At 55.0% G+C, this 26,788-nt stretch overlaps 11 protein-coding genes and 1 non-coding gene across 12 annotated transcripts; 4 read left to right on the forward strand and 8 right to left on the reverse strand.

The window, feature by feature from the left end:
• Positions 1–104: 104 nt before the first annotated feature.
• On the reverse strand, positions 105–2,284 carry CHGG_10213 (uncharacterized protein; the record flags this gene model as incomplete). Its single annotated transcript, XM_001228139.1, has 2 exons — positions 105–1,972; positions 2,023–2,284. The coding sequence occupies 2 exons, from the start codon at positions 2,282–2,284 to the stop codon at positions 105–107; spliced, it is 2,130 nt and encodes a 709-aa protein (XP_001228140.1).
• Positions 2,285–3,681: 1,397 nt separating this feature from the next.
• Positions 3,682–4,690, forward strand: CHGG_10214 (uncharacterized protein; the record flags this gene model as incomplete). Its single annotated transcript, XM_001228140.1, has 5 exons — positions 3,682–3,704; positions 3,899–4,065; positions 4,123–4,216; positions 4,264–4,397; positions 4,449–4,690. The coding sequence occupies 5 exons, from the start codon at positions 3,682–3,684 to the stop codon at positions 4,688–4,690; spliced, it is 660 nt and encodes a 219-aa protein (XP_001228141.1).
• Positions 4,691–5,206: 516 nt separating this feature from the next.
• CHGG_10215 (uncharacterized protein) lies at positions 5,207–6,175 on the forward strand (the record flags this gene model as incomplete). Its single annotated transcript, XM_001228141.1, has 4 exons — positions 5,207–5,365; positions 5,545–5,838; positions 5,916–6,008; positions 6,062–6,175. The coding sequence occupies 4 exons, from the start codon at positions 5,207–5,209 to the stop codon at positions 6,173–6,175; spliced, it is 660 nt and encodes a 219-aa protein (XP_001228142.1).
• Positions 6,176–6,869: 694 nt separating this feature from the next.
• On the reverse strand, positions 6,870–6,940 carry CHGG_11240. Its single transcript has one exon. It is a non-coding gene; the product is annotated as a tRNA-Gly (tRNA).
• Positions 6,941–7,207: 267 nt separating this feature from the next.
• Positions 7,208–10,805, reverse strand: CHGG_10216 (uncharacterized protein; the record flags this gene model as incomplete). The annotated part of the gene is made up of 8 exons (XM_001228142.1): positions 7,208–7,637; positions 7,702–8,946; positions 9,007–9,466; positions 9,518–10,145; positions 10,259–10,355; positions 10,411–10,528; positions 10,587–10,625; positions 10,682–10,805. 8 exons carry the CDS (start codon positions 10,803–10,805, stop codon positions 7,208–7,210), a joined length of 3,141 nt encoding a protein of 1,046 aa, XP_001228143.1.
• A 1,039-nt stretch (positions 10,806–11,844) lies between these two features.
• On the reverse strand, positions 11,845–13,747 carry CHGG_10217 (uncharacterized protein; the record flags this gene model as incomplete). Its single annotated transcript, XM_001228143.1, has 2 exons — positions 11,845–12,967; positions 13,026–13,747. The coding sequence occupies 2 exons, from the start codon at positions 13,745–13,747 to the stop codon at positions 11,845–11,847; spliced, it is 1,845 nt and encodes a 614-aa protein (XP_001228144.1).
• Positions 13,748–14,805: 1,058 nt separating this feature from the next.
• On the forward strand, positions 14,806–15,055 carry CHGG_10218 (uncharacterized protein; the record flags this gene model as incomplete). The annotated part of the gene is made up of 2 exons (XM_001228144.1): positions 14,806–14,963; positions 15,031–15,055. 2 exons carry the CDS (start codon positions 14,806–14,808, stop codon positions 15,053–15,055), a joined length of 183 nt encoding a protein of 60 aa, XP_001228145.1.
• Positions 15,056–15,763: 708 nt separating this feature from the next.
• On the forward strand, positions 15,764–16,626 carry CHGG_10219 (uncharacterized protein; the record flags this gene model as incomplete). Its single annotated transcript, XM_001228145.1, has 3 exons — positions 15,764–15,877; positions 15,944–16,402; positions 16,498–16,626. The coding sequence occupies 3 exons, from the start codon at positions 15,764–15,766 to the stop codon at positions 16,624–16,626; spliced, it is 702 nt and encodes a 233-aa protein (XP_001228146.1).
• A 680-nt stretch (positions 16,627–17,306) lies between these two features.
• CHGG_10220 (NADH-ubiquinone oxidoreductase 78 kDa subunit, mitochondrial precursor) lies at positions 17,307–19,852 on the reverse strand (the record flags this gene model as incomplete). The annotated part of the gene is made up of 6 exons (XM_001228146.1): positions 17,307–17,424; positions 17,490–19,394; positions 19,460–19,474; positions 19,534–19,585; positions 19,642–19,665; positions 19,735–19,852. 6 exons carry the CDS (start codon positions 19,850–19,852, stop codon positions 17,307–17,309), a joined length of 2,232 nt encoding a protein of 743 aa, XP_001228147.1.
• Positions 19,853–20,253: 401 nt separating this feature from the next.
• CHGG_10221 (uncharacterized protein) lies at positions 20,254–21,068 on the reverse strand (the record flags this gene model as incomplete). Its single annotated transcript, XM_001228147.1, has 2 exons — positions 20,254–20,388; positions 20,547–21,068. The coding sequence occupies 2 exons, from the start codon at positions 21,066–21,068 to the stop codon at positions 20,254–20,256; spliced, it is 657 nt and encodes a 218-aa protein (XP_001228148.1).
• Positions 21,069–23,053: 1,985 nt separating this feature from the next.
• Positions 23,054–24,029, reverse strand: CHGG_10222 (uncharacterized protein; the record flags this gene model as incomplete). The annotated part of the gene is made up of 2 exons (XM_001228148.1): positions 23,054–23,919; positions 24,014–24,029. The coding sequence occupies 2 exons, from the start codon at positions 24,027–24,029 to the stop codon at positions 23,054–23,056; spliced, it is 882 nt and encodes a 293-aa protein (XP_001228149.1).
• A 1,281-nt stretch (positions 24,030–25,310) lies between these two features.
• CHGG_10223 (uncharacterized protein) lies at positions 25,311–26,294 on the reverse strand (the record flags this gene model as incomplete). The annotated part of the gene is made up of 1 exon (XM_001228149.1): positions 25,311–26,294. One exon carries the CDS (start codon positions 26,292–26,294, stop codon positions 25,311–25,313), a length of 984 nt encoding a protein of 327 aa, XP_001228150.1.
• Positions 26,295–26,788: the final 494 nt, after the last annotated feature.

The following is a 26,788-nucleotide window of genomic DNA, read 5'->3' on the forward strand; positions in this document are numbered from 1 at the left end:
GACAAATAGGACAGATGTAGTCCTCAAGTTATCAGTTTCAAAACTGGCATGCCTTATTACATCCACCGGGAACCTGTCTAGCAAGATGACGAACCCCTGACCCCTTATAACGCGGGCAGAAATCCCTCTACCCGCACATATTCCTCCCACGACTTAGGCCAGTGCCCCGTCTTTCCTTCATTACCATCCCACCCCCCAGCCATCATAGCCGTCGCAACGAGCAACGAGGCCGAATTCGGGAAATACGGTGTCGGTACCCTTGATCCCCCTACCGGGTACCCAGCATCATCAAACTCGAAGATCGGATGTAGTAGATACTCAACCGCCTGCTCCGGATCCCCTAGCCGCAGCGAGTTCATAGCCAGCATAGAAAAGTCCCAACCATACGAAAAGTCCAGCGCCCACAACTCCTTGATCTTCCGCGCCGTCTTTCTCAACGCATCCATATCAAGGGGCTTCCCACTCGCCGGAGGCGGCAGCAGTCCATAAATCCCCGCCATGGCCGGGTGATCATTCGTCGTCTCATTCGACGTCCACATCCCCTCGATTCCCTCATACACAGCGTACGTCCCGTCCACCATCGGCAGCGGCGCCAGCCCATCCCTCACCGTCACCCACTCCCGCGGCACCGGCCGGCCCATCCTCTCCTTCCACCGCACCGCCACATCCAGTCCAAACCGCCAATACGCCAACTCAAACGCCGCGTTGCGCGTCACGTTCGGATCCGTGTTCTCCGACACAGGATACATCGGCGGACCAAGATCAAACACCCCCGTCGAGGCATTCCACCACGCATACGCGGCCATAAAATCCGCCGTGGCCGTGACAATCCTATCCCAACGCTCCAGCACCTCCACCTCCGCCACACTCCCCTTCCCACTCGCCCGCCACTCCACCTCGGCAAAGTGCAACGGATGCGGCTGCTGCCAGATCAACAACGCATTGATATCCCCCGGCGCGCTGCGGCCCGTCTGGGGATCCGTCATTTTCCCCCAGCGTGCTCCACCGGTATACCCCTGTGCGCGCGCGCGCGCCACGGCCGCGGGGAGCAGCCGCTCGTAGGTGGCGGGCTGGCTGCGGCGCAGCAGGTCAGGGTGGTTCCAGCGGGCGAAGGGCAGGGTGTGCCAGAGGGTCATTTCCAGGTGGAATTTGCCGTGCCAGCCGTTGTTGACGAAGCCGGATTCTTGTGGGGGATAGGAGGAGGCCGAGTTGATGGTGGTGAGGTACTGGGAGAGGATGATGCGTTTTTGGAGCTGGTGGGCGCGCGGGTCGTGGACGGAGGTGAGGTCGATGAAGGCGCCGTGGGTCCAGAAGGTGTGCCACCAGCGGCGGGAGGCGGTGGTGATGAGGGGGTAGGTGGTTGGGAGAGGGTGGGGTGTGGGGGAGAAGGTGATGGTGAGTTGGGCGGTGTTGGTTTGGGGTGAGGTGAAGGTGTAGCGGTGGGTTCCGGTGGTGGGACCGTGGATGTTTCCGTGGCCGGTCCATGAGAGATGGGTGTAGTAGGTTGTCGCATCTAGGGTATGTGTTATTCTGGCGGAGTTGGAAGACAGTTTATCCAAGGTAGTGGAATGTTTGGAACTGAGGTTGAAGTGACCGACAAAGGGGGCGTTGAACTTCTCGTTGTCAGGGTACGGGAAGTCGAAGAAGACACCAAGGCCCCTTCTTAACAGCTTCGAGTCGACCTTGACTGCGACGGTATCTGAATCCGGATCGGCCCACGTCTCGATCCTCACAGGAGATCCGTCATAAACAAAGGATGATGACAACCTCCCAGTCCACATATCCAGTTCCTGTGACTTATGCCGTAGGTCGTCCTCTATGACATCTTTCTTGTCGAAGTCAAGCCCAACCCTGGCTAGGTTAAGCCGATGAGGGTTCTCCCTGAGCCAGTTTGAAATATCGTTCTGAGCCGGGTTTGGTACTTCATACGGGACAAGTCTGCCGTGCGTCCACATCTCCAAGCCGGTGTAGTCTGGAGGCTGTTAGTGAATCGGTTGGCATTTAAAAGCACGAATTGCGCACCATCCACGGAAGTCTGGCCAGGCGTCGTAGGGAGGCTGAAATTGTGCCAGCCCCATGTTGACATGATGGCATATGGCTTGAAGGTCTGCAACCCGGTGACATCCGCACCAAAGGCAAAGTTGCCATTTCCAACCTGCAAGGGGGTGGAATCAGAGCTCTTGGTTCGGCGTACATTAAACGACTGAACAATCTTTCGGCGTTGGCCGGTAGATACCGCCTCCGCGACGGAGGATAGTACGAGGAGAAGAGACAGAGCACGCATTGTTATTCAGTGTAATCATGTATCCCTTCTATGAGCCAACTCTAGCCTCACGAGTTGTGCGCTGGGACGGACGACAAATATATCGGCCATCACCTCATCCTCGACTACCCCCCATGCTCATTTCCCACCCTTCTAGGCTCTAGCCGGGTACCGTATTCCCCAAACACCCATGAGTGGTGTATTCCGGTGACCCGTGAGTCTGGTAGGGAGGGGTTGTTGACGTCCCAAATGAGGCCAAGGATGGCGATTAGCCATTGCAGGGTATGATCTTCTCCCCCGAATGCCGTGTCTGCGGGGTTTGCTAGGATAGATCGAGTCAACACTCGGGTGGTAATGACCCGACAGCGACGCACAATGAAGCCGGCAATGTTGTGAACTCGAGAGCCATATGTTTTGTGATGCTAGTATGCAAGGGTTTCTGTACGTAAGGGAGATCGTTCCCGGTCCCACTAGGGCACGGTTTAAGAAACGAAAAGGGGTAGGAAATGTACTGTGTCGTTCTGTGCGAAGTAGTATTTAAACATTCCATAGTTAAGCTCTGATGATCCCTCAAGGCTAGCATTTTGTATGTACATACCATACTCATTGACAGCCACGGGGTGTGTAATCCATTCTTCAACCTTTTTAGCCGTCATCAGAGGGTCGATGGATGATTCCTTAGGTTAGCACTGGGTAACTGGGTTCCATAATATCGGGACAACTCCAAGGTGGAACCTGGGGCATCCATATATGGAGTGGTCTCAAATAAGTGAACGAGAACTGTATGTCCATACTTTGAAGTGTTGAGAAACCGGACAACTAAAGGATGGTATGAATCGCATTATTCACCAAAAAACCACGTGTCCCGCAACTTGCCAACCGAAGAGATGGAATGATGCTCAAAGGGCGAGACCATGAAAGAGGAATTGTGAAGAGGAGAGGAGGGGAGGCGGAAACACAAAATAACCTAAACAATTTGGCGCGAATTGACGCCGCGACCCCGCTATAACATGGCGCTAAGCACCGCCCCTGTCGCGCCGTAAATCAAGCAATCAGTGGCTTTGCGGCTGTTGCCAGAGCGGGACGGCAATCCTGTAATCTGTAATTGGAAGTAAACACAGATCTCCCTCCCGTGCCACATTTGACTTATGCCCTGTTGACTTTCGACTCTTTTACCAACTCGAGCAGCATCATCGTCCGCGAAAGAGCATCTTGGCCGATACTGCGTCTTTCGCAGTCCGATATTCGCCAGCTTCAGCTTATATCGGTGCGCATCCCCTGAAGCCTGACTCCATCCGCCTGTGGAGTTGCTCCAGCAAACTGCGTCATCAGGGGACTGCCCCGCTAACCCGTTGTCTTGCTCTGGTGGCCTCAGTTCAGGAACATCTTTTCGTGGGCCCAGACCCCGGGATCTCGCCATGAGCTCCTTTCTTACGACTGTGTGAGTACATTTTTGTTGTCGCGAGCAGACGCACAATGGCAACCCAGCGATTGTATCCTTCCCCAATCCCCAGCACACCCAGCGCAGTCGCTTTTGGTTCAGGCGTTGCCAGCCCAACCCACTACGAGACTGGCGCCGAGTCCAATGCGATGCGACATGGAATGACTGATTTGCTAACTTGGGCTTTTCTTTAGCAACAACCGGACGAAGAACCAGTTCCGACCCCGAGTGCCCGGTAAAGGTGGAGCTACGAGCTACCAGCTTCGCCAGTATGCGGAGGCCACACTGGGCGGAGGGAGCCTGCGCAAGGTGGTGAAGCTCCCCGAGGGCGAGGACGAGAACGAGTGGTTGGCCGTCAACAGTATGCCGTACCCCCCAGCAACCGAGCGCACGAAACACGCATACTGACCATTGCTAGTGGTGGATTTCTACAACCAGATCAATCTCCTCTATGGCGCCATCACCGAGTTCTGCTCTCCCCAATCGTGCCCGGAGATGAAGGCCACGGACGAGTAGGTTTGAGACAATCGGGGTGCGGATCGCAAAGCTGACATGTTAGATTTGAATATCTGTGGCAGGACTCGGAGAACTACAAGCGGCCGACCAAGATGCCCGCGCCGGCGTACATCGAGCAGTTAATGTCATGGGTTCAAGGCAATATTGACAACGAGGCGGTTCTTCCCAGTCGTATCGGTAAGCCATGGAAGCCCGAAAACCACACCGGGTAGGACTGACCAAGAACAGGTGTACCGTTCCCCAAGTCATTTCCGGCCCTAGTGCGCCAGATTTTCAAGCGCATGTACCGCGTCTATGCCCACATCTACTGCCACCACTACCCCGTTATCCGCGAGCTAGGTCTCGAGCCACACCTCAACACCAGCTTCAAGCAGTATGTGCTCTTCATCGACGAGCACAACCTCGCCAGCGGGAAGGACTATTGGGGCCCATTGGGCGATCTGGTGGACAGCATGCTGCGTAGCGACTAAACCGCACATTCTTTTTTCTTTCGAGACACTCGGCGGATTGTTGGGTTTCTGTACATGGCGGCGTTTGGTTGGGCTTGGCGGCAGAACCAGGGTTAGGATCTGGGTTTGGATGGCAAAGCATGCAGGCCCATGGTAATTGGGGGTTTCGGTTTGGGGGATTGCATGTGATGCGGGTCCATGGAGTCTCTGGGAAAGCGAGCTTCCTGTAGAGATTACTGTGAAGAGATAGTGAAGTACTGTTGAGTTGACGGGATGCTCTCTCTCTTTTTGCCGTTTAAGTTGCGAAAACAAAGTGGACCCCACCAAAGTTCAGTTCGTCCGATGCCAAGCCTCTCTGCTTGTTCCATGCCATTCAGGCCGCGCAGGTTGCCCGGTCCCACCCGTAAAGCTGTCGGCTGCCTGAGGCCACAACGAAATTGCCGAGCAGCCAAACGGACCCCATCTCTGAAAACACTGGAGGGAGCTCGCTTCACGACATTCGAGGTCCATCATCGCACCCAATCCCCCCCAGTCACCATGTTCTCGCGACAGGCATTGCTGCGCTCCGCGCGGACGGTAGCTCCCCAGCGTGCTTTCCTCGGCCAGACCCGCGCCTTCGCCGCCCCGGCCGCCAGCGAGAGAGTGCAACCTCCGGTCGCCCTTTTCGGCCTCGACGGCACCTATGCCACTGCTCTGGTACGCACGCTCCCGACCACCCAATTGGCATTACGTTTTGGACATTGTGTGGAGGATCCACTGTTGGAGGGGTTATTGCAGGCGCTCAATTGCTTGTCGGCCGTGGACAAGGTAACAAGAAACAGACACAACTAACCTGCGTCATTTTGCCTTTTAAATAGTACACGGCCGCCGTCAAGACCTCCTCCCTCGAGCCCACCGCCAAGGGCCTCGCCGCTCTCGGCAATGTCATTCAGAAGGATGCGAAGCTCGTGACTATCCTCCAGGCCCCGACGCTCTCCGCCGCCGACAAGAGCGCTGTCGTCGCCGAGCTGCAGAAGAACGCCGGCGCCTCCGGCGAGACCGTCAAGAACTTCCTCGCCACCCTCGCCGAGAACAACCGCCTGGCCCTTCTCCCTGGTGTCTGCACCAAGTTCAGCGAGCTCATGAGCGCCGCCCGTGGTGAGGTTGAGATGGTTGTCACTAGCGCCCAGGTACGGATTTTCAGGGATGGGTGAATTGGGGGATGTCATGGAGGGAATGTGTCGCTAACGAACTGGGAAACAAATAGCCCCTGGACAACCGGACGCTCTCTCGCCTTGAGGCCGCTGTCTCCAAGTCGAGCTACGTCGGTGCTGGCAAGAAGCTCAAGGTCAAGAACACGGTGCGTTTGCCTCCAGGCCCTTGCTCCGGATGCCCAGTACTAATTCCGCCTAGGTTAACCCCGATATCGTCGGTGGCCTCGTCGTCGAGGTTGGCGACAGGACAATTGACCTCAGCGTCTCTTCCAAGCTTGCCAAGATGAACAAGCTGCTCACCGACACCCTGTAAATTTACTTCTCCTTTTGTAGCAATGGAAACTCGTTGAGCTGGGAGCTGGGCGTGCGAGGGGTGGTCAGAGAGATGAGGGGGGCCGAACCATAAAGCAGGCTCGCGGTCGAATCCAAAAGGATCCCTGTGTACATGAGCCGAATAGACGCCGTTTCGCTGATTTGTCTTCACCTGGGGGCCTTGCTGTATGCATCGTTGCTGGGCCCGCCGTTCTCTCATTGCTAGTAGCCTTCTCACGCACCGAGATCGATTTCGGTAAAGGAACAGGTTGGGCCGTCTCATGCGGCTTTGCTTATTGAGTTGTGGTCGACTGAATTCGTGTACAACCCCCTGCGCTTTCTGTTCTCAGGGAGTCTGTTTTAATCCCCAAGGTTTAAAAGCGCATAGTTCATCCGAAGTCATCCACGTATAACTTGATCCTCATACCAACAGTTTCCAACAAAACAGAAATCGTTGCCTCCTTAAAACCACGCCGAGAACACCTGCTTTCATATTATGGAACCATTCTCTTGAAATCGAATGGGACATGATCCAAGAGTGCGAAGCAAGACAATTCGCCTATTAAAACCATCAAAATAAACAGCACAACAAGGGCCGTTCTGCAACATCCTCCAAACCAACAAAACCAAAAAGACAAACTAACTAAAGACACACACAGAACACCAAAAAATTGCAAAAGAGAAGGTATTTATCCTGCGTCAGCCGCGAATCGAACGCGGGGCCCATCGATGGCAACGATGGATTTTACCACTAAACCACTGACGCTTGATGATATCCACCTCGGAAACAAGCCTTAGCAATAGCGGAGGCGGTTTTGCCTAGCTTGCCTTTTCCCTCAACTCAAAGCACACCCTGAAAGGTACCTAACTAACGGTAAACATCTCCCACTTATATCAGTCCCAAGCTGCACAACTTATCCAAAAACCCTTGTATATCCAATCTCAAATCTACCTCTATTACATCCACTAAGTTCCCCCCAAAACGACATCCCAAAAACCCTTATTCAATCACCAACCAACAGCACCACACAAACTACGAAGCCTTCGCCACAAACTCATCCCCCTCCAAATTCTCATACTTATCCCCCCTCTCCAGCTGCACCCGCTCCAGCTGCTGGCTGATATACGAATGCAGGTGAGCATCGGCCTCGGCGCGGGCCTTGACCCTCTCCGGGTCGGCTAGGAGGGCCGGGTTGACGGAGCCGCGCCTGGCGCTGCGGGCGCCGGGGGTCTGGGCGCCGGGGCCGCCGCCTTCTTCATCCTCGTACCCGTTGGTGGCGTCGCTGTAGTCGCTGCGGGCGGCGAGCGAGCGGTTTGTGGAGCTGCGGCGCAGGCGCGGGGCGGCGGGCGAGAGCAGCGCGTTGGGCGTCTGCGTGCCGTTGCCGCGGTGGAGCACGTCGTCGAAGTAGTGCGACATGCCGGCGCGCGGGGTGCGTGGGGTCTGCGGGAGGCGGCAGTTTACGCTGGGGGAACGGTGGTTGTTAGTGTCACATGGTTACCAAGAGAGTCGTGAGAGGGGGGCCTTACCCAGTGTCATGAATCATGCGCGCGATGAGGCCGGTCCAGCCGCACTGGTGGGTTGCGCCCAGGCCACGGCCGCTATCGCCATCGAAGAACTCGTAGAACCAGAGGTAGTCCTTCCAGTTGGGGTCGAAGTCGAGCGTGTCGTTGCCGGCGTTGATGCTACGGCGACCGTCGTTGTCGCGGGCAAAGAGATGCTGCAGCCGATGCTGGATCTCCTCTGAAACGTGCCCAAGATGCATGTAGTCGCCCGAGCCCACAGGGCACTCAACTTGAAGGTTTTGCCCAAAGTAGAGGTAAAAGCGCTGCAGCGACTCGACCAAAAGGAAGTTGACACACAGCCAAATCGGTCCTCGCCAGTTGCTGTTGCCGCCGAAAAGGCCGCTGTCCGAGTCGCCGGGGACGTAGCCTACCTTGAAGACCTGCCCGTTGACCTCCATGGAATACGGGTGCTCTTTGTGGTACTTTGACAAGGAGCGGATACCATGAGGGCTGAAAAACTCGTCCTCATCCAGCATGCGTTCAAGGATCTTGGTAAGCCGGTCCTTGCTCACCAGCGACAGAAGAATCCTGTCGCCCTTGCCACGGGTACGGATGCTATGCATTGTTCGTTCCGCCACATCGTTGCGGTTGTTGATGAACCACTCGACCCGCTTCTTAAAGGTCGGGAGCTTGTTAATCAGTTCCGGCTCCAGAGTGAGGGTTGCATAAAGCGGAATCAGGCCGACTAGCGATCGGACGGGCATCTGCTGAATCCAGGGGCCGCCCCACGAGATAGCATCGTAGTAGAACCCATCTTGCTCGTTCCAAAGCGACTGCTCGTCCTTCTGACCCATCCTGAAAGTCATTGCATCGCTAATGAGGATAAAGTGCTCGAAGAACTTGGTAGCAATGTCTTCGTAAATCCGCCGGTGCTTGGCGAGCTCAAGCGCAATGTTGAGCATGTTGAGGCAGTAGAAAGCCATCCAGCCAGTGCTGTCAGCCTGCTCTAATGTGCCACCGGTTGGCAATGGTTCTGAGCGGTTGAACAAGCCAATGTTGTCCAGTCCGAGGAAACCGCCCTCGAACACGTTTTTGCCCTCGACGTCTTTCCGGTTTACCCACCAGGTAAAATTGAGGAGCAGTTTTTGGAACACCCTCTCCAGGAAGTCGAGGTCCTGTCTTCCGTAGAGCTTGCGCTCGATCTTGAAGACGCGAAAGGTCGCCCAGGCGTGAACGGGAGGGTTAACGTCGCCAAAGTTCCACTCATATCTACGAAAGGTCAGTCATTGATCGTCCCCAGATTTTCATGACCCTCGACAGGCTACTTACGCAGGAAGCTGTCCATTGGGATGGCAGTACCATTCGCGAGTGAAGAGATCGAGTTGTTTCTTAGCGAACTCGGGATCCATCATGGCTAAAGTGATGCAGTGGAAACTGGTATCCCAGGCGGCAAAAAAGGGGTATTCCCAGGAGTCCGGCATCGATAAGATGTCATCGCAGTGCAAGTGCTTCCAGGCAGAGTTCCGTAGCCCCTTTCGACCCGGTGGTGGCGGTGGCTGACTGGGGTCGCCGGTCGCCCACTCGTCCCAGATGAAGAGATAGTGTTGCTTGCACCACATCATGCCGGCAAAAGCCTGTCTTTGGATATTGCGGAGGTCGTCAGCCATGGGCAAGGGGCTGATGTGATAGTAGAAGTCGTCGGCTTCCTCTCGTTTCCTCTCGATAATCTCGTCAAACTCCTCTTCATCGAGATATGTCTCAGCTCTTTTGGAAAACCGGAAACGAACAACTGTTTCCAATTAGTGATGGTCAGGGCCACACCAGCGGCGACAGTACATACCTGCGCACTCGCCGGGGTTAACGCCGCCGTCTTCGTTGAAAGTGAACCACGCAGCTGCCTTAGTTCCAACCTGATCCGGGTTTATGACACCCTTCTCACGATCAACGATATGACGGTGAAAGCCATCCTTGACGTATTGTGACTCGTTCTTCCCTTCGTAAAGGAGTTCGTAGTTGGTCTCGTTCTCGGTAAATATTAATTCCGGCTGGACATCCTCTCCGCTAGAGCCGACGCCGGGGGACGGAGACAGAAGGACATAGCGGTCTCCTAGATGGTGGTGCTTTGACTTGATCAAGTTCTCGTCATGGACACCCATTGATGGCCGCTTGTCCGCAGCCTCGCGGCCCCAAGACCAAGTGTTGCGGAACCACACATGGGGGACAATGTGAAGCGGGGCACGGTCGGGGCCTCTGTTCCAGGCAGTGACGCGGAAAAGGAGCTCATCCGGGTTGTCATCTTCCTTGGCGGTCTCGATGAAGATGTCCCAATAGCGGTCCTCGTCAAAGACGCCAGTGTCGAGGATTTGATACTCCTTGTCCTCCTTACCTCGCTTCGCATTCTCCTTGAGAAGATCCTCGTAGGGGAAGGCTTTTTGCGGGTATTTGTACAGGTACTTCATATATGAATGCTGTGACGTATAAGCTTTCGGTTATCTCGGTAGGGCCTGCGATCTGTCTTACCGTCTGCAATAAAACAAGGTTAGCAGGAGGCACGATATGTAGCAGGCCGCAACAAGCTTACAGGTGTGTTGTCCAGATGGAAGTGGGCCTCCTTGATGCTCTCGCCGTGGTTTCCCTGGGGGTTGGACAACCCGAATAACCGTTCCTTGAGGAAGGGGCTGACGGTAATCATTAGTTGGCCATGGTGTATCCGTAGAGAGCAATATGCCTTACTCTTTCTCGTTCCAGAAAGCGAAGGCGATGTTTTGGTAACCATGGGTATCGCAAACACCAGCAATGCCATCCTCACCCCATCTGTATGCGCGCGAGCGTGCGTGGTCGTGGGTGAAGTCTGGTGGCCTCTGTAAGTTTATCAATTCCGGTGGTGGACATAGCCATGACCAACTTACGACTCCAAGCATCGCCGTCCTCGCTGTAGTCCTCTCGCACTACATTGGCCTCGTCAGTCAAACCAGCTTCAATCTCGCGGGCAATAGAAACTCACCCGTCGCCCACTGCCTCTCGGCGACGTAGGAACCCCATTTTTTCCAGTACTTGGTACGTTCGCGATCCTCCTTAAGCCTCCGCTCCTCCTCGGTGAGGTACTCGTGGCTATCGAAAACGGGCATGGTGGGCTCGCGGGATACCGAATCCTTGAGACGGCAGCGGAATGTCGAATAAAAAACGGAATTGACGCAAGAGCTGTCTCTCTTCCTCCTCTCGGTCTTTTTCTCTAAAAGTCCAACAACCCACAACCTAGAGCAGGGAGCTCAGTAAGCACCTCTCTCGAAGGATCCAATGGCCGACTCTCGACAGGACGGAATGAGGGAAGCGAACCAGTTCAGCAAAAAAAAAAAATCGAGTTGAAATAATAAAATAACGTGTTGGTCTTGGGATTGTGAAACATCGATCGGGCCAAACAAATGCCGGCATGGAAGACGTGGGAGAATGGACGGCACGGCGGAAGTGGGCTGTGGAGGGGTCGAATTGGTGTGTTGGTCGGAGCCCAATTGCAGGCCCCCAGCGGCGCTGACATCCGGACTTGTGACGTCAAGATGCGCCGCCAACACAAGCCCCGCCGTCGTCTAGAACCAGGGCGCCGTGCTTGGCGGTTCGCTGCAGGGAGATGCTGCCCTGTCGATCGAGCTCCATCCAATCGAGAACAGGCTCAAAGAGGTGACTTGCAGCGCTCGGAAGCTTGTTGAGGCCTAAGAACCTCCTGCATCAGATATTGATGTTACAATTGATGTCCTATTGGTAGCAAGGGAATGCAGTGAACCCCCACGTATTTTCTCAAGATAACGGAGGTTCCATTCCAGGCTTCCAGGAGGCGAACCAACAGGTGGGGGTTGCAAGCCCGCGCCGTACGCGATGTGGGCGCAGGACGAAGGACCGAAGTCTTGAAACGTTGAGGATCAAAGCAGGTAACGACGACATATGTATGAATACCTAATATATCCGGTACGCAGCCAGGAAATGATGAGATGCAAATCTATCTCTTCATCGCGAGATAATATGGCCGGAAAGAACACCATGACAGAACGACAACTACCCATCCATCTTCAATCGTGCCCTGGGATATCAACCATTGCGCCCAACCGGTAACCTAGCGCCCAGGACGACCAACCCGTGCTCAATGGAGAATATAGTATACTAACAATCAGACACCTACAACTTCGCCTTCACAGGCTTGTTCGCCGCTGCAGTCGCATCCTGATTCACGACGACCTCGCCCGTCCGCTCGCCATTTCCGAAGAAGATGACCTGCACGGTCAAATCATCCCTGTAGCGTCTTGAGAAGGGTGCAGGTAGCGTCAGCAGTGCCGACACCTGCTCCTGGTTCTTACCGCCGAGTGCGTTCCGCACCAGGTGGGTAGCCACGTTGGAGTCTTGCACCACAAAGCCGTCCGCCGAATCACCCCACTGTTGTCTGCGGAAGGGGGTCTTCTGCCCACCACCACCAGCGTCCTGGGCTACTTCAACAGGCAGCCCATCCTTGGCGCCGCGCGAGCCAAAGATGCGCGTCCAGACCGAGTCGAACTGCGAGGTAGGGTGGTTCTTGGTGACTTGCTGGCTCTCGAGCCACTTGCCGACGAGGCCAATGACCTCCTCGTTGGTGAGCATCTCCCAGAGACCATCGGTAGCCATCACGACAAAATCGCCCTTTTCTGGCTCGATCTTGGTGGTGGTGACGACTGGCTCGGCGGTCACGTAGGGGGGTGTTTTGAGGAAGGATGAGACGGAACGCGCAAAAAACCGCTGCCTCAGCTGCTCAGAGGTCTCGCGGGACCACTTGTAGCTAGCGTCTCCAAAGGCACGTGTGGGTTCCAAGCCTCCGAGGACACGACCGTTGCGGACGACATGGGGTTCGTTCGGGTGTAGCTTCTGCAACCGGGCCGCTTCATCGGGGTTGCTGCCCGTCTGGTCGACCGAGAGCGGCGTGGCGGTCCACTTGCCAGACGCTGACCGGCGACCGAGAACAGCCCGCGAATCGCCCGTGCAAGCAACCCGTAGCAGCTTTGACCGGCTGTCGTAGAACGAGAGGAGCGCGCAGGAGCCAGACAGGGCGGGGGCCAAGAGTTCAGCAGCGGCAGTTTTGTTGTTTCCTTGCAGGACCTTCTGCGCGCTTTTGTTGACGATGTCGTCATCCAGCTTCAGGAAGCCTCGCTTGATAGCGGCGTCGATTGCCTCCGGCGGCGGCGCCAAGCTGGATGCCTTGTACGTGTCGTTGAGTTCCCGGGCCACCACGGTGGTCAGCACCTGGCGGAGCTTCGCTGAAGTCGTCCATCCACTGTAGGAATAGTAATTAGCACCGCCGATCACCCAGAACAGAAACCATCATATCTCACGAGTGCCCATCAAAAACACCCCAGAACATCCAGTCGCTACTCCCATGCGGTTCGCTGCTGTCCGGCATCTCCACGATCCTCTCGGCATGATCATCCTCGATCGGGTCGTTGCTCGGTAGTTGTACCAAATCGTAGCGCACCACGCCCTGGCCGCGTTCAACATAGTACGACAGCTCGCTCTTCCGGAGCATCTCGGTCGCTTGGTCGGGGGTCACCATCTCGATGACTCTCTTGCCGTCGTTGCCAGTCGTCTTGGAGATGGGCCCGTCCCCTACGAACGTGCCCGTGTGTAGCTCGTCGGCGCTAATCACCAAAATCGAGCGGGTCTGCGTGGCCGCGTCGCCAGTCACGGTCGACGTGCTGCTCGACGAGTACGCCCGCTTCACGAGGCTGTCCGTCCCGTTGCTGCCGTACGAGTAGTAAGCGCCGTAGCCCACCAGCGCCGAGACCAGCGCCACAGAGGTTCGGAAATACATTGATGAGCGGAGCGGTTCGCTGGCTATCGGTGCATTCTTGGCCGTCTGAGGACGGTTGTTACTGTTGCGGTCGCGGCCGTGTGGGGATGTCGAGAGGAATCGGCGGGTCGAGGCAGCCGCGGCGAGGCTCCTCCTGTTTGCGTTCGATGGGAGCAGCGGAGAAAAGCCCCGGCGGGTGTTAGAGCGGAAGCCCCGAACGCTGCATTGGAGGCTGGCACGAAAGGCTTGGATGGCGGCGCGACGCATTGCTGAGATGACAGGAAATACGTCGAGTCTCCGAATCGAGATGAACTGGATTCAGGCGAGTTTGGGACTCGGGGTTGAAGGTCCGCGTCAGTGCGCCTAGTCGATGCTCACACGGTGTTTCTGTTGCTTGTGATCAAACCCTAACCCTCTGCTTATAATAGATCCATACCTCCAACGTCCTCTTGTCTTCAACTTGCCCAAATACCTATTTCAAGCGTCATACTTGGTGATTCTAGCTCACATATTGATCACAAGATATAACATAATACGGAACCTAGATAGACTTTTTGATTCAATCTCGGCCCCCTCCGACGTTGAAACATCCATCATGCCGACAGAGTGGGGGAAACCTTCACGTCCATAGCAAGAGGTTTGGAAGGCGGGAGAGAACGGTACGAGGCTCCATGGTGCATTGGTCGATCATAAATTGGTAAGGCTGACTTCAAATTCCGATAACGACAAGGGCATGTTAGTTCCGTGTTGTTCAAGGCTCCGTTGACCCCAATGGAAGCAGGATTGGGGCTTCCGGGAGGGGGCGACCCCATGTGATATGTCTTTCTATTAACCAGAGGACTCCCGAACTACTATACCTGGGAGTTACCGTGATTCTCGAGCTCGGTTTCCATGCCGTAAGCTCACCGTCGGAGAATCCTGGTTTGTCGATCTTTTCCTACCGCAGGGGCATCTGCCACGCATTTCGTGAGGAACCGAATCACAACGAAGAGGAGGATCCGATTGAATATAGTTCAAGTGCGATCAGGCCAAGCAGATATCACAGCGCGTCGTGGAACGATACAAAGGGGGCGAAGCTGTTGATCAACGACTCAAATCCGAATCAGCGAGGCATATTCGGCTCGAACGACGTCGACAGGACATGAACGGTCATGTAAACCTAGTCCCTGCCGTCGAATCATTCGAAGTTCCGTTAGGGTATAAATATCTGGACTTCCCTCGTCTGGGTCTGTAGATTGATCGCAACATCTTCAGCAAGAATCGCAACATCCTTCTTCTATACGTACCAGTAGCCTCTCTTCAAATTAAGGTAGCCAAATACCATCATGCAGTTCTCAGCCACCGTTCTCCTGCTTCTCGGCAACGCCGTCCTTGGCCTCGCGATGCCCGCTCCGGCTAGCAATGCGGCCGAGGGCCTGGAAAAGCGTTGCATCGCCACGGGCGACGACTGCACCAACCGATACACCGAATGCTGCTCTAGCATGTGCTCCATCGCTCATGATGGAACCGGCGTCTGCTTCTAAGCAACAGACCTAAACCCCGACCGTCAGTGATTCCGAGACCACTCGCTTCTAGGGCTACAATACCTAACCAAATTTTCTCCTAGATTTGCATATCCAGCAATGAGGGGGGTTCATGATCTCTCCACGAAGAAGGCACTGGTGTGTTCGCCGCAATGAACTAAGGATTTCAACAAGCTGAAGCTTTGGCACTGTCAAGGCTATTGAAGCGGCGGTATTCTAGACCTACCTTATAAGGCCCTCCTGATTGTTAGAAATTACCTACCTACCTGCGTATATTTGACACGGATCGTTCGCATTCTCAACCTCTGACCGTGTCACGCGCGTCACTCGTACCTGATGTGTGAGGTTGCCAGACTCCGAGAGAACTGTTATTGAGTGACAGGGGGATGCCTTGCACTGGATTCAAAGTGGGAAACCCGCGCCAAGGCACTGTATCCTAATACACCTTTTGCACTGTGCCAGCACCCACACTCACATGCAAGACTCTGGGGAGAGAAACAACCTCGCCAGAATATCACCGAAAATACTGTCGAACTCAGAGTTGGAGAATGTTCCCACATTTCTTATCAAACAAAACTCTATCGAGTACTACTTTGGTATCCGACACTCACAGCATACTTATTCCACTCAGTCAAAATCGATAACTAACCCCCCACCACCCCACGAACCCCACTCTCAGTCTCAGGTCATCCCGAACAGCAGCGTCCTGGCCGACAGCTCACTCCAACCTCGGATGCATTCTTACCAGTAGTATCTCTAAATGGAGGCAAACACAGACCAAATCCCGGGCGCTGCCCCAGCTCAAAGAGGCGACAGCGAGGCCGCCTTCCAGCAATTCGATTCCTACCCATGGGCAAGGGACCGCTCGTTCCTTGTAAGTCGCCATTCATGCCTCGGTCGGCTTGTCTCATCGCCCGCAACCCCACTAACAACCGACCAGCAAGGCCTCATGGCAACCTTGGGCCCCTCGCTCATCAACAACACTACTGATGGCTTCACTCGTCAAAAGGCCTTGAGTACCACCCTCCAAGCTCGCATCTGGTGGTACAGGTCCCGTTTCAACACCGACATCGACCGTACGCTGTACGAGTCCTACAGCGCTTTCCACCAGCAATCCTGCCCAGACGGTGTCATTCTCACCAAGCTCGAGGAAATCCAGCAACGCATGAACGGCGCTGCTCCTGGCCCAGCCCCCTCTTCCGGCCAGAATATCCCTGCTTGGCAGCTGAATGCTCCCAAGGTCGACCTCAGCAAGAAGGCCGACGATGGTGCCAACCATAGCAACACGGGCGATGGAGCGCCGTATCCCGAGAACTTCCAAGCTCTAATTGAGGCTGTTACGACAGGCAAGCCGATTCCTGGGATCAAGGAGATTCCGGATACCGTTGTGCGACCGCCGGTAAGTTTCACCGTCAAACAAACCCCACGCTATCTCATCGTGAAGTTCAGTTTTGATCTATGAAGGAGACCAAATAGCTAACTCGACGAAACCAGGGCGTCACCCCTTTCGGCAAGATGAAAGCACCCCGCAAGCCCTGGGAGAAAGCCGTCCCGTCCGATACGGTGGGACAGGACAGCGTGTTTGGCGATGTGGTGGACAAGGAGTTCCCTCCCCTGGCCTAGCGACAAATCATGACAGTCCCACTGGGATTTTGCATCCAGGAATAGCCACCACGCTACATGCCTTTTGCTTTTGGCCTCTTGCTACACACGACACCGATCACAAAAGAGGCATGCTTTCTATCTCTGATCCAAAACTATCGGAGGCAAGGTGGAAAAAATGGGGAAGGAATGGAAGAGAGAAAGGGAAGAGAGAGGGAAGAAGAGAGGAGAAGGAAAATAAATGCATTTGCTGCTAAGAGGAGGACTCATTGTTGCTCTGTCTAAGCTTTTGTCTCTTCATCAAGAGGACTGGAACAAGATTCTCCTGCCATAGTGGCATGGGGGGAATCGTATCAAAATATAAAAATTTAGCTAACAGAGCCGTGTAACAGCTGGCGGCCTGATTAGCGGAGTAGGCCTCATAATAAAATAATACCCTCATCTCAAATATCCACTCTACTAGTCTTGCATTGCAGACATGGAGCTCAAGGTCTTATTCACTTCCTCCCCCCTCTCCCGCTATGTACATACCACCAACCCCACAGAAAACAACAACAGGGAAACAGCCGACCAAGGGAACGCGAGGGCACCGAGACACGAAAGAAGGCGCATAGAACTTATGGACAGGTAGTTTCTATTGCCCTTCTTACAACAAAAACAACGGCCGGCCTTCCCTTCCCTTCCCACTTCTCGAATTTTCTCTACGCCCCATACGCGATCTGGCCCATCGGCCTATCCTCCTCCATGCCAGGCGCCATGAAGTTTGTCCGCGGGTCGCCTGTCTCCTTGGCTGCTGAGCAACGAGCCATTGTGGGGGAGCTAGGCACTCAATGTTAGTTTCTAATTGTGATAGGATACATGTATGTGATGTAGGGGGGACTAACCTCCTCGAGATGACATCGGTAAAGTAGAAGTTCTCGACGACCTTGCGTAGCGGCGACCCCGTAACCTTAGCACCCTTGTTGTGGTCCACCAGTTGCACCTTGCTCAGCTGCCCCAGCGCGACGGGCTCAACGACGTCGTATGCGGCAAGCGCCGGGCTGATCTCGACCATGCGGTCCCTGAGCTGGGCGACGTCGTCGTAGGGGAGCGGCGCGCCGAGGAACTCGCTGACGGCACGAATGATCTTCCAGTCCGTGCGGGCGGCGCCGGGCAGGCCAGTGGCGGCGCGCGTCATCTGCACGCGGCCCTCGGTGTTGATGTACGTGCCGGCCTTCTCGGTGTAGGCAGCGCCCGGGAGGACGATGTCGGCGATCTGCGCGCCCCGGTCACCGTGATGGCCTTGGTAAACGATGAACGCGTCCTTGGGGACATCCGCCTCGTTGAACTCATCAGCGCCAAGGAGCCAGACGAACTTAGGCTTAGTCTCGGCGACGGCGGCGGAGGGCGTTACGAAGCCGACCTCGAATGCACCAGCCCGCGACGCGGCGCGCTGCAGGACGTTGTAACCGTTCCATTCCTCGGTGAGGAAGTTGGCGGCGTTCTTGTCGACGAACTGGCCAACCACCTCATAGAAGGCCTTAGCGTCGGGGTGCTCGGTGACGCCAGAGCCCACAACAATCATGGGCCTCTTGGCAGCCTGGAGCTTCTGGCCGAAAGGACCAGCCAGGGCGTCCTTGAGGGCGTTCAGGTCAGTGCCGAGGTTCTCGAACTCGAAGGTGGACTCCCAGGTCTGGCCGACGACGCCGATTTCGAGGTCTGACCGCAGCCATTGCTTTCGGATACGGGCGTTCAGAACGGCAGCCTCGTGTCTTGGGTTGGTACCGACGAGGAGGATGCAGTCGGCCGACTCGATGCCCCAGATCTTGGAGTTGAAAAGGTAGTTCGACCGCACATCGACACCGTGGGCGACTGGCTGGCTACCATTCTCCATATCAAGAGCAAGGTTGTCAGAGCCCAGCTTGTTCGCAAGATCCTTCATGGCCACAAGGGATTCGACTTCAGTGAGCGGACCGGCGATAACCTTGAACTCGTTCTCCTTGGGCGCAAGTGTCTGATACGCGTGGGAGACCTCGGTGAGTGCCTGCTCCCATGTCGCGGGTTCAAATTTCCCCTCCCTGCGCACCAAGGGCATGGTGAGTCTCTGGGTCTTGAGGCCGTCGCAGGCGAACCGGGTCTTGTCGTCTATCCATTCCTCGTTGACGTCGTCGTTGAGCCTCGGAATAATGCGCATGACCTCCAGCCCGCGCGAGTCCACGCGGATGTTCGAGCCAAGACCGTCCATCACGTCGATAGACTCGGTGCGCTTCAATTCCCAGGGACGGGCGCGGAAGGCGTAGGGCTTCGAGGTCAAGGCGCCGACGGGGCAGAGGTCGATAACGTTGCCAGAGAGTTCCGTGTCAAGGTTCTTCTCGAGGTAGGTGCCGATCTGGATGTCGTTTCCACGGCCTGTCGAACCCATTTCCGGAGCCCCAGCGATGTCGTTGGCGAACCGAATGCACCGCGTGCAGTGGATACACCGGTTCATAGATGTCTTGACGAGGGGTCCGATATTCTTGTCCTCCACCGCACGCTTTCCACCAATCTCGTGGAACCGGCCACGGTCGGCGCCATACCGCATCGACTGGTCCTGAAGATCGCACTCGCCGCCCTGGTCGCAGATGGGGCAGTCGAGGGGGTGGTTGGCCAGCAAGAATTCCATCACACCTTCCCGGGCCTTATGTGTCAAAGGAGAGTTGGTCTTGACGACCATGCCGGGTTGTACGGGCCATGCGCACGACGCCACGGGTTTGGGTGCCCGCTCAACTTCGACTAGACACATACGGCAGTTGCCGGCAATCATGAGTTTCCTGACGAGGCATTTCGTTAGCGGGGAGGCGGGGGGCGATCGTCGCTGGGTGTTCGCGTGACCTACTCATGGTAGCAGTATCTGTGATAGTCAGCGTGAGCCTCAAGCTATGTACAACGAAGGTACCTAGGCGTGCGTACCTTGGAATTGTGACGCCGGCCTTTTCGCAAGCTTGGATCAGGGCGGACCCGGCTGTATCTCGATTAGCAATCCTGGGCGATCAATTCGAGACCACAGTATCCCCTCACCCTCGATCGAAACCTTCTTCCCATCTACAAGCAGTCAGCGCCAATTCAGTAGGCTAATTGACAAGGGCAGGCAGGTCGGAGCGGGGGGCGCACCAATTGTGAGCTCAACCTCGGCCGGTCTCTGAGCTGTCGCTGAAAAGGCCCGGCTGGCCGCGCTGGCCGGGTGCTTGCCAGTCCGCCAAGCCGAGCGAGCCAATGTCTGCCTCAACATGGTGCCGTCTCGACGGAGGATATGGAGCGGAGATTCGGGGGGGTGGGAGGCGGGGTGGCTGTCTCCAAGCGGTGGTGGCCGCAAAGTCGTGAGCTTCTTCTGTCCAAGCAACTGGGCTGGACGTTTCCTGGCGGAGTGCTTGGTGAGGGACGCCCGGAAGAACATGAAGCTAGCGGCCCGCTTAGCCAGCCAACCACGGCTCGCAGTTTGTAAGCTCGCATCTTTTTAAAGACCCCCACATTTCGCAGCTCTTTCGAATTTGAACTTTTTCTCTCTCCATTGTACTTCTGGGCACTTATTGTAGGGAGATTTTGTCGGCGATTTGGCACATTCGTGCTGGATTGCGCTTCCACCCGAGTCTTCCTCTATCATGTGCTCCTAGATTGATATTTTGGCTCCGATTATGGAAGCATGTGAGAGCTCTTCAGGTTCGCTGAGCAACGCCTCTTACCGCCGGTTGCCACATTTCTACGAAGTATCAGGCTCTCTTCCACCAAGAGACACCCTGCGACCTTCGCTAGTACCTTGACGACACCCTGTGAACGACATTCGACGGCATCGGTCGGGGGGTGTATAATTACATGGGGGAAACCGTAGCCTGTTGATCCATGACTTAAAACCTTTTGGCACCCGATCGCTCCTCCGGACGCTTCCCCGCGTCATCGATCCTCGCCATTTCCTGCTCGAGACAAACGAGGTAGCGGTCCTTGATCCCCGCCATGTGTTTTTCAAACCCTTCCAGTTCTCCCAAACCCTGCTCGACCACATTGAGCAATTGTATCACCGTTTTATCCCGGAGTGACGCGTTGGGAGGTACCATCATGGGGACCGGCAGGGGCACGTCCCGGACATTGTAGTCCCTGCCAGGCTGGGCTGGCGCCTCCATGTTAGCGATAATGTCGTCAATCTCGCTGAGGGCCAGTCCCGGCTTGATACTGGGCGGCGGTTGTGCTTTTTCGATCTCGGCAGCTTCCATGACTATCCGCGTTTTCTCCCGTTCGAACATATAGAGGAGGTTTTCCTTGACGCCCTCCCTCTGGTAGTCGATGGTCTGGAGAATCCTCTTTAGGCGCTCAACTCGATCGCGTGGCGGTTCTTGCGTGAGCAGGTCATCTTGGAGCGGCACAAAGATGCTAGGAGCGATGTTGTTGAGCACTGGTATCTTCCCTGAAGCATTTGGCCCTGTGCCTGCTGGAGATTGTGCCGGTTGTGGCATAACTGGAATTTCGCGGGGTCGTGATGGATTGTGGTTATGTGTGCTTGGAGGTTATGGGCAAACAAGCCAGGTTCTAAAAAAAATGTGCCAGATCAAATATCAAATGCCCGAAGATACGGTTACCTGCTAGGGGGCAAGTAACTTGCAAACGAGGTACACAACGGACAGCTTCGTTGTTCAGGATAATAATCGGCGATACCTTGCTGCAGCTGGACTTCGATTGCTAAATTACCTTACCGTAATTACATCTTACGGATTAAGAGAAGGGCTCAAGCTGGTATGTACATGCACATACATGTACACATGAATTTTAGAGTGCGGAGGATTCACTTGCTTCTTTCTGCTCACTTCTACTTAGATACCTAGCTAGTAAACGCCATCACTGAAGTCTAAAACAGTAATCTTCTCAAGCACGCTCGAAAAGCTCTTGATGAACTCCTGGTGACCCGGATCCGTTTTCACGTAATAGTCTCTGTCCTCGGCCGACGCAAACTCAACGACGAACCCGTGGGTCAGTCCGCCCTAAAAGCCGTCAGTTAACCAATGCAGGGAGAAACAAATAGACTGATTTATCCCGCGGGCGTTTCGGCGTACCTGTAGACCTTCTGGTGAATTGTCCTTTCCCGATTTCACAGAGAGAATGTAGGGCTTTTTAGTCGTGGGGTGAACACAAGCATCCCTCAACGATGGGATCTTGAGACAGGCCTAAACATCCGCGACGTTAGAGCTGTGTATACGGAGTGCACGCTCATTATCAAGCATGACCCATGGACTTGCGATTGGAGGACGGCACGCACATCCTTGACGGCTTCTGGTTCGACGTCATCCTTGAATTTGAAGAGGACGATGTGGGTGACGCTCATGGTCGCGGATCAAATGTATAATGTCTGGCTTAGAGGAAACGCTCAATTTGCGATGGGAAAGGAGGTTTAAGGTCAAGAGATAGGCCCCTAAAATATAGGCAGTATCCCATACCATCGCAGAGGATGGCCGCCCCGCTTCGTGCTGATGACACGCAGTGGCTCGTCGCTGACAAACGTGAGCCCCAAATCTTGCATCCTTTTTCAGCACATGGAGGATTTGTGAGGATCTTTAGTGCTGACTTTGAACAACAAAAATGGCTAAGGCATGCGAGTGTCTGGCTTCATGTGATATCTTTCATCAAAACTACGTATTAAATAAGAGTACTTGTCTAGGTTCTGTGGATCATTATGCCTGACGATTTGAGGACATTAGATTTTTGCTATTAGGCTCCGGGCCTATGTGGCGTTGGGTTGCGTTTGGCACGCAATGACTGCCCGAGATGTGACGATTTAGTCATGGCTCGCAGCCTCTCAAGATAACCACTCGGCCCTCGATGGTAGAGGAGCCCCTGTGGTTCCGACGCTCTAGGCTAAGATGATGCTTGCCACGGCGTTTCTTTCTCGCAACCCTAGACCCAACTACGCTGACTCGCTCGAAAAATGTAACATGGATGCTTTCCGGGCTTGTCCTCGTTGAGTTCGGTTCATCCGGCGGTGAGATGGCTGGGGCTGGATGCTCGGTCTCGGCGTGTGAATATTGTCCCCATATGTGGCGGTAGTGTGGCACATGTGCCGCGTGAGTTTGGCGAAGCGGGCAATGCCTCCCGTTTTAACTTGAGGGTTAAAGTTGCAGTCAAGGCACGCATGAGTTGATGCGAGGCCCATTAAACCGGGTTTTGTGTTGATGAATCCAAGCTGGACGCAGAGAATTGGTAACGCTCCAGCCAGTCAAGAGTGGATGGTATCCGGAATCCACGAGCTGCCAGCTAACTTTTCATCATAGCCGCGCTTGTTGGCCTCATGAACGGTTTCGGGCAACCTCGGCCAAAGCTTGGCAACTCTGAGACTCGACTTTGCGATTCCTCGGCAAGAACCGCGCGGTGGCGGAAATATTAGGTGCTGGACAGGCTGGGGCAGGGGCCACAGAACCTGCGGACCAACACTTGGCTCGGCTGTGATACCTCACCGAGCCGGCAGAATCTTCCTGACGTACTCTCGCGCAAGCCTGAAGATAGCTCGCACGTTGTCTTCGAACCGCCTGTCCTTCCTCTTCCGCATCCATAGGAGCAGCAGAAGCAGGAGGGCGAGGTCGACGGTGATATGTTTCGTGACGGCCCAGAAAATCCACCCCACCCACGCGAAGACGCCCTTTTCCCTGCGAGATCTCCACTCGCGGCCCGTGGCGATCTGTTCTCGCAACGCCGCAATCTCCGCCGACAACCTGACGATGGCCCGCTCCATCCGCTTAGACCGCTTGTCGTGTCGCCGAGCGTACTCGCCGGGATCGTCCTCCGCTTGGTCGGCCAGCTCGGCCATTCGCCGCTCCGACTCATCCTCTTCGCTCATAGGACTGAGCACCTTCATTGGTCCCTCGCTCCCACTCGCCGGCGATTGGAACCGGCGGACCACGGGACTCGGGATGATCCCTCCGCCACTCTGTTCCGACGAAGACCCCGCCGCACTCGGACTGTTGCTTTTGACTTGATTCCACACAAACTCCAGCTCGGCCACCAATTCCAGGCCGTTGGGCGTGCTGGCGTATTTGTGCATGGTTTCGATCAGCGCTTCGACATAGCGGCGCTTCGCTTCGGTTCGAGCAATGCCCTTCTGTGAATTCCACGCGTCCCATTTGTCTTGTTCCCGGACTACTTCTTCGCTGCTGCTCCCTGTGCCGGTGGCCGAGGGCCGCTCCATGACGCCATCGACGTCGCCTTCCATAGCCTGTTTGTAGAGGCCATAGAGACGCATGCGGTCGGATGGCGGCGGCCGGGCGGCCCCGGTCTTCGGGATCTTTTTGACGGTGTTAAGGGCATGGACGAATACTCGGTCTATGTGACGCAGACAAATGGCGGGTGGTGTCAGCCTGATGTGCAGGAAGCCTTGCTCCATATGAAGTCCTTCAAGGAGGAGACTTGTACTCACCAATTGAATCTGACATTGTGCCTTAGACTCGGTTCCCGGACCGATACGGCTGCAAGCTCGAAAACGAGTGGTTGGAAAATGGTAGTTGTGTCCTGTCGTGGTTGTGTTTCGGTAATTTCGGTGCAGCTACGTGCTCGAGCTCCTGCATGTAGAGGGGCAATTGGATTCACTGTTCAGGGAGGCAACTCGTCGTCGGCTGGTATGGGATTGTCGTGATTAGGGGGTTCTGGAGCGAGCAAAACATGCCGAGATATTCCAAACTTTTAGAAACTAGAAAACTGGTCAATTGCCAGACAACAACACAACAACCACCTCCACTCTTATGGGTTCATCTCGGCCGAGGAACGGTTCGTCGCGTTTTCGTCTGCAGGTGATGTAACGATCACACCCCACAGGCTGAGGCCACCCGTTCCGCTGCCAAAACGGCTTTTGCCTCGGCAGCGCGACTTGATGGGGTCCACTTCCCCAATCTTCCGCTGGAACGCGAACCCGAGTCTGGGGCGAGGCCCGCTTTTAATTACAGCAAGAAGCGCGGACGAAGCGCGGTTTCGACACGTGAAAATGCGATGATATTGAATGGACTCCCCTCATACGTGGGAACAAGACGATTCTCAAAACAAGAGGTTGAAATACTTTTCGATGTAATCGAGAAATAAACACATGAAGAGGGATTTATGGCACAATATCCACAAGCTCGGGACACAAATAGACTTATACATGGCTAAATTCCTGGTGGCTCTCGCAGTTCCCGAGGTCCAATTCATTCACGAAGCCAAGTGTAGCGCATGAATTGCAGGAAATTAACACATTATGGCGTGGTTTTGAAGTGACACCACGGAAGTTCTGACGATCATGAAGGTTTCTAGAAGTTAGCAGAACGTTGGGCATTGATATACCAGTCCCAACTTACCTAACAACACTAACCGTCCCCAAATGGTTGAGTTACCTATCCATCTGCTATTTGAGTATGGCAGTATCTTAGCCGAAGGAAGTCCAACCAAAAGAACCCACATCTTCCCTGTAAAAGCCCAGCTTTTCCTTATATGGAAACCAAACGGTCATATCTCAATCGAAGATATGCCTCCAAGAGGTGTCTTTAGTGGTGCTGATATTTACAAAACTTAAAACTATACTTCTATCTGGCATGTTGGCAACAGTTTCATAGTTCGAGGAAGTGATAAGCATTCCATTGGGATGCTGGGTGTGCACCATGGGCGTTAGAGGCAAGCCGGCTTGATGTCGTCATTAAATAAATACAATTCCCTGCGTATAAGTACATACCTCCTTGGTGCTGGTTCTATGACGCCTTTTCAGCTTGCGCCGCCCTAGCAGCCACGAGGGCCTTCCTTTTTTCACTAAACTTCTTCATCAACTTCGCATTCTCCATCGCCTTGACCGCAGCCTTCTGGCCCGCCTCCTTTTTCCCAAGCGCACCGCCATACCCTAGTTGCAAGGACGTCTCCCCCCAGCCCGTCAAGAAACACCCCACAAAGAACAACTCCTGGTTCGTGTCTCTGTCCTTCTTCCCCCCAGATGGCAAGTCCTTATACTCGATCCTCACGCCAGGACCCCCGATCATCTGCTCCAGCTGCGTCTTCGGATTAAGATCCCGATCCTTCACCCGCGACCCGCTCTCCTCTTCACGAATCTGCCTCTCCAGCACGGGGCCCCACAGCATCTTCAACCACTCAGCGGCGCGGCGCATCCCATTCTCCGGGTCCGACCGCACAATGGCACCGACATAAGCCTCAAAAATATCGCCCAGCGCTTTGGCGCGCTGCTTCTCGCTCGCCTTGGTGCCGTTGGGGCGGCCCCCGAGGCCGAACTCGGCGGGGAAGTTGGCGCGCTTGTCCAGGCCGTAGTGCACCGCGAACTGGCCCAGGGTACTATTCCGCACCAGCATCTCGCGGTAGTGCGACGAGCGGCCCGGGTCTAGCGTGGGGAAGGTTTGCGAGATGAGCTCCGACGCGATCAGCTCCAGGTACACGTCGCCGATCCACTCCAGCTGCTCGTAGCTCGGGTCCGACAGGTTCTTGCGCATCCCCGAGTGCGTGAGCGCTGCCGTTTCGAGCGCGCTGTCGAGGACCGGTGGCAGGGGCGGGTGGGCTTTGACGATGGCGGAGGAGGTCCATTTTGTGAAGATGGTCCAGGGGGGGATTTGGGGTGATGGGGTGACGGCGGCGGAGGGTTTGATGCGTTTTGAGACGTGTTCGGGGGTAGTCGTTGGTATTATTGTGGGCGCCAACGGGGTTGCCGACTCGCTGTGGGTTCGCTTTGGCATATTGAGGGGTGGGGTGGGCGGTTGGTGGCGAGTGAAGCTAGAAGATGAGAATGAAGAAATCAAGATCAAGCGTAGATGGATGATCCACCTTCTTGGCAATGTTCTGCAGCATCAGAGAACTAACTATTTGAGGTTCACCATCAGATCAACCATATGAAATGTGCACCTTATGAGACGGACCAGACTTACGATATTTTGGGAAATAGTAGATGATGTGTGGCTACCTAGTAAATTGAAAACCAGTCTGTACAGGTTATGTCATCCTGGTTTGTGATTCTCATTCGTTGATTCATCAAAATGAGAGATTGGCTTTGGCTCTTGGAGTTTGTTGCCAAGTCCTGTTACAGTCACTAGCGAAACCGGCTTCCGCTTTGCTTTCACACATCTTTCTGGCGCACGGACCGTTTATGCATCTAACCAACCACACCGTGTGCCGCCGCAAGCGCCATCGCCGTCGTTGAGCTGACCGCCAAGGTCGGCTCTCTCTGTCTCAA

The sequence above is a fragment of the Chaetomium globosum genome, genomic scaffold (assembly GCF_000143365.1).
Source record: "Chaetomium globosum CBS 148.51 scaffold_7 genomic scaffold, whole genome shotgun sequence".
Classification (NCBI taxonomy): Eukaryota; Fungi; Ascomycota; class Sordariomycetes; order Sordariales; family Chaetomiaceae; genus Chaetomium; species Chaetomium globosum.